General features: G+C 31.8%; 3 protein-coding genes across 3 annotated transcripts; 1 reads left to right on the forward strand and 2 right to left on the reverse strand.

The window, feature by feature from the left end:
- Positions 1-946: 946 nt before the first annotated feature.
- On the forward strand, positions 947-11,438 carry LOC149479423 (uncharacterized). The gene is made up of 19 exons (XM_089708246.1): positions 947-1,253; positions 1,452-1,557; positions 1,638-1,859; positions 2,186-2,274; positions 2,439-2,562; positions 2,833-2,990; positions 3,428-3,477; positions 3,565-3,631; positions 3,875-4,093; positions 4,406-4,544; positions 4,699-4,804; positions 5,093-5,315; positions 5,684-5,863; positions 6,994-7,258; positions 7,465-7,575; positions 7,703-7,902; positions 8,545-9,120; positions 9,608-9,769; positions 10,058-11,438. The coding sequence occupies exons 1-19, from the start codon at positions 1,134-1,136 to the stop codon at positions 10,133-10,135; spliced, it is 3,195 nt and encodes a 1,064-aa protein (XP_089564372.1). The 5' UTR covers positions 947-1,133; the 3' UTR covers positions 10,136-11,438.
- On the reverse strand, positions 11,430-12,746 carry LOC149479424 (aminomethyltransferase, mitochondrial). Its single transcript, XM_089708258.1, has one exon. It carries the CDS (start codon positions 12,664-12,666, stop codon positions 11,455-11,457), a length of 1,212 nt encoding a protein of 403 aa, XP_089564384.1. The 5' UTR covers positions 12,667-12,746; the 3' UTR covers positions 11,430-11,454.
- A 424-nt stretch (positions 12,747-13,170) lies between these two features.
- On the reverse strand, positions 13,171-14,300 carry LOC149479425 (protein Abitram). Its single transcript, XM_089707791.1, has 2 exons — positions 14,200-14,300; positions 13,171-13,943 (listed from the first exon to the last, which is right to left on the reverse strand). Exon 2 carries the CDS (start codon positions 13,736-13,738, stop codon positions 13,193-13,195), a length of 546 nt encoding a protein of 181 aa, XP_089563917.1. The 5' UTR covers positions 13,739-13,943; positions 14,200-14,300; the 3' UTR covers positions 13,171-13,192.
- Positions 14,301-14,951: the final 651 nt, after the last annotated feature.

The raw sequence follows: 14,951 nt of genomic DNA on the forward strand, positions 1-14,951 counted from the left end.
TAGCCCATTGAACGAGGAAGTCTATAGGAGCGGAGCCACGCGGGTGAAACTGCGAAGTGCAGCTAGCACTTAATACATATTTTGAGTAGGTCATACATATTATATTTTTATTACTTAGTTTTTATTTTACGCTTGGTTATATTTTATAATACTCCTAATGAGTATAGGTATATAGCTGATACCTTTGGCACATACGAAGTTTACAAATACATAAATTACTTTTCTTCAAGGAAGTTCAGAACAGAGTAATGCTTTTCTGAATAAACTGATATTTTATATAATTTGGGACAGATGGCGCCAGAGGCTTTTATTTAATATTTTAAAGACTTTACTTGTGTTTTCAATTACAATAATAATTATTAATCTGGCCACTCAGCCGGAGTTTTTTTTCACACCGCCGCGAGGCGAGATACTTGCCCCCCCAATTATTAATCTTAAAATGTTTTACGAGAATAATAGAAGGAAGTAATGGATAATTAATAATTATAAACATTCCTCTACTATTCATAAATCTATATCAATGACAGATTTTTTAATAAAACCGGATGGTGTATTTTTATGGTTAAAGTAGTACCTATTGCGGTCTATGTACACAGAGCAAGTAATATAGTACTTCTTTGCATATTCTTGTTCGTAAATTTTTAACAACGTGAAATTTTACCACATATTCACAAGTATTCGTTCTAAATGCTGCCAAGGACAGAGACTATTCATACACGAATTTGAAATCATATATTATATCTCTATCTACCAAGAGGGGAATCGCTATCAAGAGAGAAATCTATAAAGAAAGAAATCTCATGGTTTATGTACAAAGTTTTTGAGAAGTTCACCATAAAATCCCAGTATGAAATATATGTATTAGATAGTCTGTGGTCTATTTGATTTTTGTTTTTTAAATTTAATTGTCACTGTCTCCTGTCAAATGTCAATAAACTTCATTTGTCATGTCGCGTGGTGCGCGTCGTTTCTTGTTTGTGATTAAAAACAAAAAGTTTTTAAAACTTCAAAACAAAATATTTTTAACACAAGTTATTTCAAGTGCAAATAAATAAAATACTAAATATAAATAAACTACTTCTTTTATTAAACTTTACAGTGAATCGATAAGCATTGTAAAATAAAACATTATAATGGAAGGGCCAGGTATGAGTTTATTCCAAGGTGCTGCAAGCATTCACATAAATAATAGTGCTCAAGATAGACTGGAAGAACAAGAAGAAATTGAAGATCAAAAACGACGTAATGAAGAGGTAGGAAATCTTTAATCTTCTTTATATATAAAAATGAATTGCAAAATGTGTTGGTAAGCGCATAACTCGAGAACGGCTGAACCGATTTCGATAGAGAAAACGTAAATATGTACCACGGGCGAAGCCGGGGCGGACCGCTAGTTTTTAATAATTTTCACTGTGGACGTAACATTTTTTCATCATACTTGTTATTTTTAGCTAAAACATAAACTGGCGAATGCTTTTGACGATCTCCTCGACGATGACGAAGCTAGTTCAGTGAATAGCAGTGGGAATTGTACAATGGATCACACTCAAGCTAATGGTAAGTAGTTTTAGTAGAATATAAGAAATTAAACAATGTTGAAAGTAAAGCTAATGTATATTTTCATTTATAATATCAAGGTAAACAACACACAAAGACTGGACTATTACCAACTTATACTGAATCCTTAAATCATCTTAAAGAAGTCCTGCCTGTGTCTGACTCTCCTAAAGTCTACTGTGAAACTCCTAAGAGTCATATAATTCAGCATTTGAGACATCAAGAAGATCCCATCAAACTTCAATACAGTCCTTATGGAGCTGGAGATGCACAAAACCATTATTTTCCACAAGAGAGCAGAGGCAAGTTTACTTCTTTATTGTAAAGTAGGTTTAATTTGCAGGCTGCAAATGTATAATAATTTTTATCTAATATAATATACCATTTTCGTTTAAAAGAAAGTTATATGCTGCTCAATAAACTCAAAAACAATACATTTTTCATCTTTTTTTTACCAATGGATAGTGTATTTCTTGAGAAGGCTTTAGTACATATTTCGTTAAGTTTTAGACAATTTGGGTGAAGATATAGCTTATGATAAATTTAAATATTATTTTAGTTAAAATTTTGTATTTAGTCATAAAAAAGAATTATTTTTTAAATATTTATTATATTCCTTTGATTATAGAACAACATCACCACCTCAATGGTATGAACAATTATGTGGCAGGACAAGCATTTAATATTGACTTTGAACAACTGAAAGTTATGTATGAAGTAAGTATGACAATATAAAATTAATTTATATATTTTATTAAATAAAATTACACCAATACAAAGAATTTTAAAGTACTTATATAATTCTTAAATTTATTGTGTTAAAAATGTTATATTTAAATAGGTAATAGTCTCACTTACCATTTTGTTTAATAAAATTTCAGGGCAGAGTGAAAGAAATGAAGAACTTGGATAATGAGATTGACAGTCTTCGAGCAAGACTAGAGGCTGCAATTCACGATAAAGACAAAGCAGAGTTTTCACTGCAAGAGTCCCATGCTCTTTTAGGTTTGCTTTATTTTTAATGTTTACTTATTGCTCCAAAATGGGTCAGTCTATAAATTTAGAAGACAGATCAGTCTTTATTCTTAGGACATCAAACACATCAGAAATTTCTTGCCAGATAATTTATAATGGTTTTCCTTGTCTTGTATTAAATTTTCACAAGATTTATCTTTAATTAATTAATAATGTTAAGAAATAAGAAGAAAAAAAATAATATCTAGGAAAAAAAAATAATTTCTAGGAATGACTAATAAATATTTAAATAAATTTCAGCATCATGCAAGCATAAAACAATAGAAATGGAGCAACAGATTGGTTCGTTGACACAAAAGTTGATAGAAAGTGACCAAGATAAAGAACAACTGCGTCTTGAGCTACGGTCCGCTAACATGAGCCTTCAAGAGGTGCAACAACGATTGCATACTATGCAGGTAATACTTGGTTATTTTTAATACGCTTATATAAGCTTCACTTTTATGTTTGTGCTGACATACCGCCCGCGGCTTCGCCCGCTTTGTCTAGAACCTAATAAATTATATACGAAAAGCTTCCTCTTGAATCATTCTATCTATTACAAAAAACCGCATCAAAATCCGTTGCGTAGTTTTAAAGATTTAAGCATACATAGGGACAGAAAAAGCGACTTTGTTTTTTTACTATGCAGTGATGTAATATGACATGTTTGCAGGAACCAACTCATTTACATTCCATTTTAAACGGACAGATTGGTGACAATACAATAATTTCATGAGTACCTAGATGTAGAGTGCATGTTTTTTTAACTTTATTAATTTTAGTTAACAGTTTGACAAAACTGTCTTAAAAATTTTACATTTTTATTTTGTTTTATTTTATTTTTCTGTTATAGGTTGCGCATTCACACGACACTGACGCCCTGTTTAGAGAACAGCAAGATCGGTTCGTTTTTATTAAGTACTGATAAATATTATAAAAACTTTAATGACATGCAAATTATTAATTTAAACATTAATTGTTATTTCACAGGCATAGAGAAGAGATGGACAGACTACAAAACGAATTGATAAAAACAAAAAATAATTTGGACGATAAGGTATTTATAATGCATGCATGCATATTACACTAAAACAATTCAATAACCTTTCATAGCACCACAACAAATCTTTCAAACTATGATTCTTTACAAAGACAAAAGTATCTTTAAATAATAAACCTTAAATGTACTTACATTAACCTAAGGTCTACTTATACAGAGGAAATTACCATTGCTACAAACCTCAAATTAAATATGCCACTTAACAAATATCCAACCTATTATAAATCTCCATTTCAACAGGATAGAGAAATAAAGCGTCTCGAAAAAAGATGCATGGAGCGGGACAGAGAGAAAGAAAACATACTTATAGAAAAGGGAGCAACTATTAACCGACTCGCAAAGGAATTAGAAGCCGCTCAGAGCAGGCTTGTTAACGGGGAATCAGTAAGACTCAAAGAGAAAATCAATCAATTAACAAGTGAGAGGAACGCTTCGAGGGAACAGGTTAAGGAACTCGGGGTGAGTATTTTGAAATGATAATGATGTTACGAAAGTGGTTGTAGTTTTTATGATACAATTTAATTTAAGTAAATAAAAGTGGAATTAGTGTAGTGTGTTACTAATCTATAAAATGCTCTATCAAGACATAACAATACAGTATAAATTATAATTTGAATAGAGCTTTTTTTTATTTATTGCTGCAATCTGTCGCAAAAAGAGATTTCAATTTTTTTATTTGTAAAATTATATTGACGAATTAAATTACTTTTTGGAAGAATTTTATTTCTATTAAGTGTAACTTTTTAATTTTTACCATGATTTTTTTTTAAGTCTAAACTGGAAGTAACCGCCCATGAATTGGTACTATGTCGTAATAAAATGACTACTGTACAAAGGGAAAATGAGAGTTGGAAATCAACACTGAATCAAGTTCTACATGATGTACTGCCAGAAAATAATTACAATTCTGGTAAGTGTTGCTGTTTATTATTGTAAAGAAATTAGTATTTCTACTTGCTTGAAAAATGTTGTTTTTATACGCTACAAGACTAAACACAGACTAAAAGTCGACTAAATCATGTTTTTTTTTTTTGTGGTATTAAAATCGTATGTAATTAAAACAGCTGAACCTCCGTCTCCCGGTAAGCTGGCAACATTGAAAGATGCATTAAGCCGTTACAAACAACAAATACAGAAAATAGGGCAATTACAAGAGGAACTAAATAAAAGGTAAGTTTCTATTTTATTGCCTGAATGTTTACATGTTTAATACATATATGTATAATAAAATTAATGTGCACACAGTTTTGATTAAAATAAAATAATTAAACAAAAATTACACATATGTAGTGTAAATATAAAAAAAAATATCTTTATTGCCTCAACCCCCGGAATCACAGACACAATAGAAAATCTATTGTGTCGTGGGCCGATCGAGCCGTTCGGTGGTCAAGGGGTTATTATCCTTTCTAATTCTATACAATCACAATTTATTTTTATAATTTTTACAATTTTCAGAGAAAAAAGATTAGAGCAGCACCGCAAGCTAGAATCGGAATTGCGTTCAAAGCTCGAAGAACAGAAAGGCATAGAGATGCAGCTCAACTCGCGCTTGGCCGTGCTTCAGAACAAACTGGAGTTACTCGGCACACACTCGGATACAGAGCTGGTAGAGACATACAGACAGCAGAACGAACAGTTGAGACGGGAGGGGGATGATGTTAGGAGGGAAATGAAAAATGTAAATATAATAAATAATAATAAATATTTTAGGACATTATTACACAAATCGACCTAGTCCCACAGTAAGCTCAATTAAGGCTTGTGTTGTGGGTACTAGACGACGATAAGTATAATATTTAATATTTTTTTTAGGTGTTTTTAGGTTGATTGCTGACTTGATTTTTTAGGATGCATGCACAAAGAGGATTATATTATTATTTTAACGCAATAATTAAGCGGTTTTTTCGATAGAGATATCCATATCTTATTTTGCATATTCAATTCAAATGTTTTTTTTTGCTATATTTTTGTATTTGTAATTTATAGCATTATATAACTATATATAACGATATATCTTTGAATGAATTTTACAATTTTTTTTCACAGTTGGAACTAAAATATACGGAGCTAGAGATGGACTATGAAAAGCTGAAAAACGAGAAAGGCAGTAGAGCGTCGCTAGTGCAGGAGGCAAATGCGGATTTATTACGAGAATTAGAGAAATATAGTACTCAACTAAAAGACACGCTCAAAGAAAATGGGGAATTAAAGACTTTGTACTTACAGGTATTATATATATTTATTACTTGCTTTAAGCAAATTTGTATTGATGCATGTATGACAAAGGTTTCTTACTTAATATCTTTACTAACTAGACAGCTTCATCTGACATTAAAAGTACAAGTTAATTTGCAATGGCGTACCTAACAAAACGTGTAATATAAACATATGACATTATCGAAAAACACTATATTTTAAGGCAGAGGCGGCTCGCCCTAAGGAGCGCTGGTGCAGTGAACTCCCATAAATAATTATAATAAAATCATACTCCTTAATTTCATTATTAATATTAATTATTACTATTTAAAATCAATCGTAATCGTAAAAATCTACTGTCAATACCAATGAATCATTCCATACACTTGAATAATACTGTATTTATACAGTAACGCGCGAAGGGGAGCGCTCACGATTGCGATCCAATGAAAAAATATTTAGTACATTTCCTAATACGAAATCCAATAGGAGTGAAAGAGATGGTTTGCCAGTGCCCTGAGCGCGTGAAACAGAAGATTTTCTATGGAAAGATAGCAAAATTCGGTGCGCCGCTCCCGCAAACGTTGCCGGTTCGTTTTTACCGCCGCGCGCGACATTGCCACATTTATATTATAAACAAACACTCGACTCTCGAGTCAACTTCAATGCACGCGCGCGAATGCAAATTCGGGAATTTTCTAATTAAAATCATAAGATACGTGTGTTGAAATAGTCTGTAGTTATCAGTATTACTTGTGAGTGTGAAAATGAACAATTATAATGTGGCGTTCATTAAAAAGTGTGTTAAAACGTTACAAATTCGGCTTGAATTGAAAGCAGGGACTGCCACGGCCTGAACTTGACCTTACGCAAAAATGTACGACAAAAACGAAAACATATACCTACGCGTGTGTTTAAATCCGAACAATATTATGTGAAAACACCGTGGTTGTATGGTTGTGATGAAAGCAACAACAGACATTTACGAATGTCTTGTCGCTTTAAGTTATAGATATTTTTGCACACCAAAAAGAAAGACGTATGTATTTCCTTTATAAGTAATTTTTTTGATAAATGTACTGCTTTACACCATGTATTTTCAGTGTTTTATTTCAAGTGAACACCCATAAAATTTTGTCACGAGCCGCCTCTGTTTTAAGGTATGTAGCGGCCGTGATGCCGTAATGCGGGAATTAAAAGAAATGCGAACGAATATACAAAGAGAAAGAGATGACTTTAAATCACAAGAAAGAGATTATATAGAAAGAATTGAAAAGGAGAAAAGACAAGTGGAGAAACTAAATAATGATTTGGGTAATGCTCGAGAGGAGATAGAAAGGGCCAATAAGAGAATATCGGAGTTGCAGAAAGAGTTCACAGATAAGCAAAAGGAGTTTACGGATAAGTTGAATAAGTATTTAGAAGGTAAGAATTGATAATATAAAAAGTAGTGTTAATAATGATCTAAGACGTTTGAACTGATGAAATCACATAATTAGAGAAAACTTAATTTAAAAAAATAAAGCTTAATTTGTTCAAGTATATACTCTTATTATTTTTAATTATATATTTATTAAAGATTTCTCCAAAGTAAATATATCTCTTTAAAATATTGCGTATACTTTTTGTAGACGAAAAATGTGCGATGCGCAAGGAAATAGAAGGATGCATTCAGTGTGAAACACAATTAAAACATATAAAGTACTTAGAGGAACAACTCAACAAATGCAATGTTAAATTGGGTAAGTAAATAAATTTAAAAATTCTATTGAAATCGAATAATAATTTTCAGTTTCAATATGTGAAGAATTAGTATAATTTGTGTAAATAGAATGTGTTGAATTGTTGTTAATTTTTATTTATTTAAAGCGGCACAAGAAAGTAACGAGGCGCTCATGAAAGAGTTGAAAGGGAAAGCGGAATTCTTCCAAAATTATATAATGGAGAGGTTTAAAAAGATTCAAGATCAAAGATCAGTTGCAACTAATACAGAGAGTGGTGATCATAATAAAAGTGACTCAAGTATTGAACAGTTGGTGCAAGAATGTGATGATGCTATTGCCGCTAAGGTATATATAATATTTTGCATGATCTTAGTTCCCTTCATTACAAATCAAATGATCATTGGATCCCTTTTAACTGCTTGAATTATATTATGATTAAATGAATTATGCATAACTTGGACGAAATAACAATAAGAATACATTATTTACTACATTTGACGACGCGGTTGGCGCAGTGGTAAAGTAACTGCCTACTGAGCCGACGGTCCCGGGTTCGATCCCCGGTCAGGGCAAATATTTGTGTGATGAACTCAATTTTTTGTTCTTGGGTCTGGGTGTTATCTATATAATATATGTATTTATAAAATACTAGCGGTCCGCCCCGGCTTCGCCCGTGGTACATATTTACGTTTTCTCTACATAAAAACCATCCTCGTACTTCAAGGAATATAATAAAAAAAGAATTATCGAAATCGGTTCAGCCGTTCTCGAGTTATGCACTTACCAACACATTTTGCTATTCATTTTTTTATATATAAGATTATATTTATCGTCGCCTAGTACCCACAACAAGCCTTAATTGAGCTTACTGTGGGACTAGGTCGATTTGTGTAATAATGTCCTTTAATATTTATTTATTATTTATAGGTTATAAAAAGTTTCTAGTCTAGGCAACAAAGTTACTTTAAAATTCATGTTACTTTGCAGACAACTCTTATGATGAAAGAAAAAGCGATCCGCGATCAAATAGCCGAAAAGTTTACACTCGAAATAAAAACGATAGAAATGAACTGCGCGCGACGATTAAATGAAATGGAGAAGGAACAACTCACAGCCGTTACCAAGTTGAAAGACTTACTCGAAAGAAAAGCTAAAGAAGTCGATACATTAAAAGAGTTCATACTATCCGAACGAGCGAAAGTCACGCAAATATTGGAAGCGAAAGAAAACGAAATATCCATATTGATAAAAGAACATAATGAATTACAAGCGGAGTGTCAAAGAGTTAAAGACGATGCTGTCGATTGGAAACACAAAGCGGAGAGATATAAGGAGAGATTATCAAGATTTGGTTCCATGGAGGATGTTTTGAATAGAGAAAGGGAAGATATGAAACAGAAGTCCAGTTCTTGTGCCAAGGAATGTCAGGGATTGAAGACTAAGTTGGTAGAATTGCAGACGCAGTTCACTCAGTTGGAACATAAGCATAATAAGCTACAAAGCGATCATCAAGTGATACAGGATAAATATAGGAATGCTAAGAAAACAGTTTACACTTATAAGGTATGTACTATATTGGTGAATGATTCTATGATTTGATAATTAAATTGTTAAGGTTTGTTTGTGATCGGTTTTATTTTTTCATAATTTAATTGGTTTATATTTATATACTTTATTTATAGACATAAATGGGTCCTGACCATGATGAATTAGTTCAGTGCCTACTAATGAAAAAAAAAGTACATTATATTATTTTACTTTTTGCAAAATAACTATATTTATCAGTTACTAGCTGTGCTCTGCGGTTTTACCCACACTCCACTCCTGTTGGTCTTAGTGGGATGATAGCCTTCCTCGATAAATGGGTTATCTAACACCGAAAGAATTTTTCAAATCGGACCAGTAGTTCCTGAGATTAGCGCGTTCAAACAAACAAACTCTTCAGCTTTATAATATTAGTATAGATAGGGTATGCCATTTCTTTTGTTTACGATAAGTCACCCAGCGCTAGATATTTCTTATATAATTTTTATTTTTATCTTTTACACAGGACTACATGGCGAAAAAGGACACGCATATAAACAATGAAATGAACCGAATACAAGACGAGTATCGAAAGATATTTGTAAAACTACAGAACCAGATTAACCACCACGTGAATTGTCGCGTACAAGAGGAGAAGCGTGGTAGCAAGTCTACACCACAGTATGATGTTAGTATTTTATTCTAATCCGCACTATTTTTTGGTTTAACATACCTTTCTTCAGGAAACTACCGAGCTCTATGACATAATACTTCACTATTTAATCACACCATCATTATTGTAAAAATTTAATAAATAATTAATAAGTTTAATAGTAAATTTAATACTTGAATATTTAATTTTTGTTTATCGAACTTTGAAAATTTTCGTTTAAACAGTTGTACAAGAAATTATTTTTGTTATCTTATCTTTATAATTTTTTAATCTCTTGCTTCTGAAATGACAATTTACTTTCAGTGTACGGAGAAAATCAACAAGTTGAACGAAGATTTCGCCCGTCTCGCTCAGTCGAACCTCAAGGATTTAAACCAGTGACATTTATTTATATCTACATTGCGTACATTCATTTGTAAAGCAATTTGTTTGTGTTTCTTAATATTTAATATTGTAAAAGTGTTGCTCACACAATTTTCTACTATTAGGTCGAATCTAATATCGTCTGCTATTCTTATTTCGGACCAATTTTTTTTAATTCTTCATTTAATTTTCATTTCATTTAATTCTTCAGAAATGACATATCATATAATTACTTTTATTCGAAACAAGAAAGACAAAGTACTTTGAATAAAAAAACAGCTCTTAATTAAAGTACTTATGTACAAACATGACAGATAAGAATTATTCATATTTACGAATTCCCTGTTTTACTTTTAAAATGAGAAGAATATGTACAAAAGTAGTTAATGTTTTAGTTATTAATATATTATGATCTCTGTTAATTATAAATTTTAATATAATTATTAATCTGTGTATGAATAATTTATGCAAGTATCACACATTTAATTTTTATTTAAATCTTTCTATGTATATGCCAGAAATGTAATGGTACTCTTAACTTTACTTGGTTGCTTTTGATGAGTATATGCTAAAATTATAAATTGTCTCTTGGACTATGGTGCATATATTTTTTTTAATAAAATTATTTATATCGAATCATCGAAGTACTATAAACAGCTAGATTTATGTGAATCGCCTTTAAAATAATCAAAACATTCATGGAAATTAACACTTTATTTCCGCACAATAAAGTTCAAAGTTGTTCATTCGACAGCTCTGCCAAATAGAAGCAGGGTTTTGTACCAAATCATTTATGAGTGCCATTTTTTAGTCTAGACTCTAGTTGTTTATTGTACGTCAATGTGCGTTATGTAACGTTTTCGGTCATATATACTTAATACGTTAGCAATAAATTTTATGACTGTTTTGATAAGTTTTTAAATTCTTTATAATATTACTTAAATAGCTTTAGGCGACTCAATTCGTAAGTTAACATTTATCAAACAATTTATAGTTGTAATATTCATGTAATGTTCCTGTGATATAAGAGTACACAGAAATGTATTTTTGTAGTATTTATTCAAATGTCTTAACATTCCCAGTTTATTCCAACTACCATTTCAGTTCCACATGCTCAGTACAAATATTTTAATGTGTCGAATTTATTTGTTATTGCTCAGTTGTTAAAGTATTGTAATTATTAATTAAGTATTATTATTATGTTATACTTTTTATTATTTAATGTATCCTTAAGTATTTGTATTCAGTATTGTCTATGCGTTATTCAAGTAAAGCGTCAATTGGCAATAATTAAGGTTGTATGTAAATAAAACATTTATTTTATTAAATATGTGGTTTTATTTCTTTATGTAATATTTTGACGGTACAAATGGCATTTTTGCGACTGCGCAAGAGATGTCCTTATTTCTTACATTAACTTTTAATTCTGTTCCAACTTTCTTAAAGGATTCTAGAATGTATCCCATACCAACGTTTCCGCCAAGTGAAGGACTGGGGCATCCACTTGTAATATTTCCAACGACTTCACCGTTTACATTTTTCAGCACAGCACCTTTTCTAGCTGGAGCTCCTGATTCCATTCTTATTCCCACCCTTCTTTTACTCACTCCTTCCTTAATCTGCCGTAGAATAATATCTGCTCCGGGAAAGTTAGCTTCACCTCTACGACGTTTCGCTATTAACCAAGTCAAATTAGCTTCGACTGGAGTTACGCTTTCATCGATGTCGTTTCCATACAAACACAAACCTGCCTCTAAGCGTAACGAATCTCTTGCTCCTAAACCAGCTAATTTTACATCCTTTGATTGTAATAAAGCTTCGGTTACTTGATCCGCTTTCTCAGCTGGAATAGATATCTCAACACCGTCCTCGCCAGTGTATCCACAGCGCGTTATTCTACATTCTACACCAGCTACCGAACCGATTCTACTCGTCATAAAAGTTAAATCCTCCAACTGAATGTTTGCCAAAGGTTGTAAATTCTGTGCAGCTTTAGGCCCTTGTAATGCGATAAGTGCTCTTTGCGAAACGTCATAGAAATCTACGACGACATCCCTATTTTGCTTGCGGTAAATTTCAGAAGTTTCTTTCATGTGCTGTTTGTCTACATCCAACCTTCCTGCATTTGACACTATGTAAAGCTGGTTTTCGTTAACTCTCGTAACGATTAAATCATCGATTATTCCGCCCTTATCGTTTAAAAATACCGTCAATGAGCTGGTACCATCACTCATGCCTTTCAGATCTACCGGACATATGGATTCAAACCAATCTATACAATCCTTTCCATGTACGTTTGTTTGCAGCATATGAGAGACATCGAAAATTGATGCACTACTTCTTGTATATAAGTGAGATGCGGATACGCTCAAATCAGAGTACTGTACGGGCAAGAAAAAGCCAGCGAAATCAACTATTTTACCACCACGTCTTTCATGTAATCCATATAAAGGAGTCTTGAGCGCATGTTTACTCACATCACTATAAGAACGAGCGTTAATTGTTGCAAGCAAAATGCTTTTAGAATTTATAATACGTTTTGGAACCATGATTTTAATATTTTGTGCTTCACTCTACGAATTATGGTCTAAACTGATGATTCTTATCTCAGCTCATTTTAGTGCAGAGGTCAATTAATAGTAAGATAAAGCAACTTGTTTGGTTACTTACATTAATATGTTTGCTATACTATCTGAAAGAATACCTTATTGACTTCACTTCACCTATCAGGCGCGGTCCGCAGGGGGGGATCACAGGGGACATGACCCGCCCCCAATCGTACTTGTTAAACTAAAAAAAATGAATATATGCTATAATATTGCGTATTGTGCAGTCTAACTAACAGACAGAATATAATATAGTGACTTTGGAAGGGCCAAAGTTTCAGGCTCATAGCTATGCATGTACTATGGTCAAATAAGCACTCATGTTTTCATTATTTAAAAATGTCTGGATTTGTCTTTGTTAACATGAACAAGTATATGATTAATTATTCAAGAATTAAACCTAGTGTCTTAACTCAATAATGGAAACAGCAAATAAAAGACAAAAAATTCAAATGTAATAATTTATTTACTAATTACTACTAGCATTATCATTAACTATTTTTACATAATCTTCATATGTCAGAAGTTCTTTTTTTGTTGCATCAGATATTGCAATACTTGACAACATGATTGCAATAAATCCATCAGCATCTGGCTTTTTCTTTAATAATTCTGGATTGACAACTAACTCTTCATTGACTTCTATAAGAGTACTCTTCATACAACATGGTACATCAATGCTAGAACCATCTTCATACTCAATTTTACAAATTATAGATTTAGGAGTCAGCATCTGTCCACCTTTCTTACTTTTCCCTTTCACAGAATTACTGAGCCTATCAACATTACCTACTGAAAAGTTCAGCTTATATTTTTTATCACTTTTAAAAAAGAAATGGCTTGGTGCAAGACATAATAAAGCAATTCGGTTTGAATGAAACATTAACATAATGTCATTATTCTTAATACCATTGAAATTTACAATAAACCTTTTGGCAAAATATCTATCTGTAAATGACTTATGATTGATAATGCTATCCGCATCTATGGATTCCAAGATGTTAGAAACCATCATGAATACCAGAAAACTGAGTTTTAAAGACTATTTATAAGTTCTTTTCTCTTTCTTGTTGTGCTAATATTCTAGCTCGAATTGCTGCGTGTTTTATCTTAGACTCTTCATAATTTTGTTTTTGTCGTTGCAGCCGCTCAGCTTTAAGACACTTTCTCATATCACGATCATAATCATTACAATAACCAACGAATTTCAAGAAGGAATGCTGAAAGAAAAAATCGCTGTTTTATTAATATAACAAATAAACACATGCAAATCTCTATCTAGCAATAAAAACAAAACATTATGTAAGGAAATAATTCCAAAATCTCATTTCTAACCTCTATATGACAATCCTGCAATTTCCTTATGAAGACATTGCATTCATCAGTATGTAAATGCGCAGATAAGTCTGTGTGCATCACGTATAATAATAATCTGTAAATCCGTCTTAAAATATGAATAATAATACAATAACTTACTTGTTCGACACAAAAATTATCGAGGTAGTTTTTGGATTTTATTTTTATCAAATCTTAAGTCAATGTCAGACGTCAGTAAAATTAGTTGTCAAAACAGTGACGTCATCTATGTAGGTAGGTATCTTTTTACTTACCTACCCTAATTTAGTATTGCCACGCTTTTGTATAATATATTTTGTGAGACTTTATAGACAGGGATTTATGGCTTAATAGACAGCGCACAGCGCAGTAGCGCTGATTGAAATGTGGAGAGGATTACTGCGCATGGTTTACTCATTAGTACCTACCATGCAATTATACATAAATCATGATAGTTAGAGAGTTACAAGTAGGCCTCTCAGCGCGGTTTTTAGGATATCGATTTGCGAACTCGCCCACAGTATTGTTTAAAAAAATATTCAATGTACATTTTTCACTGTCCGATTTATTAGTATAGATTTCTATCTAAACAGTATTTTTTTGCCTTTTTACTTCTACTTTTTTATAGACAAGCTAATGTAGAGTTAGTACTAATTACTAACTCTACATTAAGTCTGCCGGAAAAAAGGGAGGTAAATTTAAAAATTTACGTAAGCTCTATTTCATATCAACATGATTTTGTTACTCGTAAATTATAATGAACAATTATCATATTATGTATAGAGTTGTAAAAAGTATTGGTAAGTAGATGTAACTAGATAATATAATTGCAATATTATGTTGAAAATTTAGGCTCTCGTAATATTTTTATCGTTTACCTACCTTACGTTATG

The sequence above is a fragment of the Colias philodice genome, chromosome 20 (assembly GCF_061535455.1).
Source record: "Colias philodice isolate Cphi_HAF_F1 chromosome 20, ilColPhil1 Martin Lab GWU primary, whole genome shotgun sequence".
Classification (NCBI taxonomy): Eukaryota; Metazoa; Arthropoda; class Insecta; order Lepidoptera; family Pieridae; genus Colias; species Colias philodice.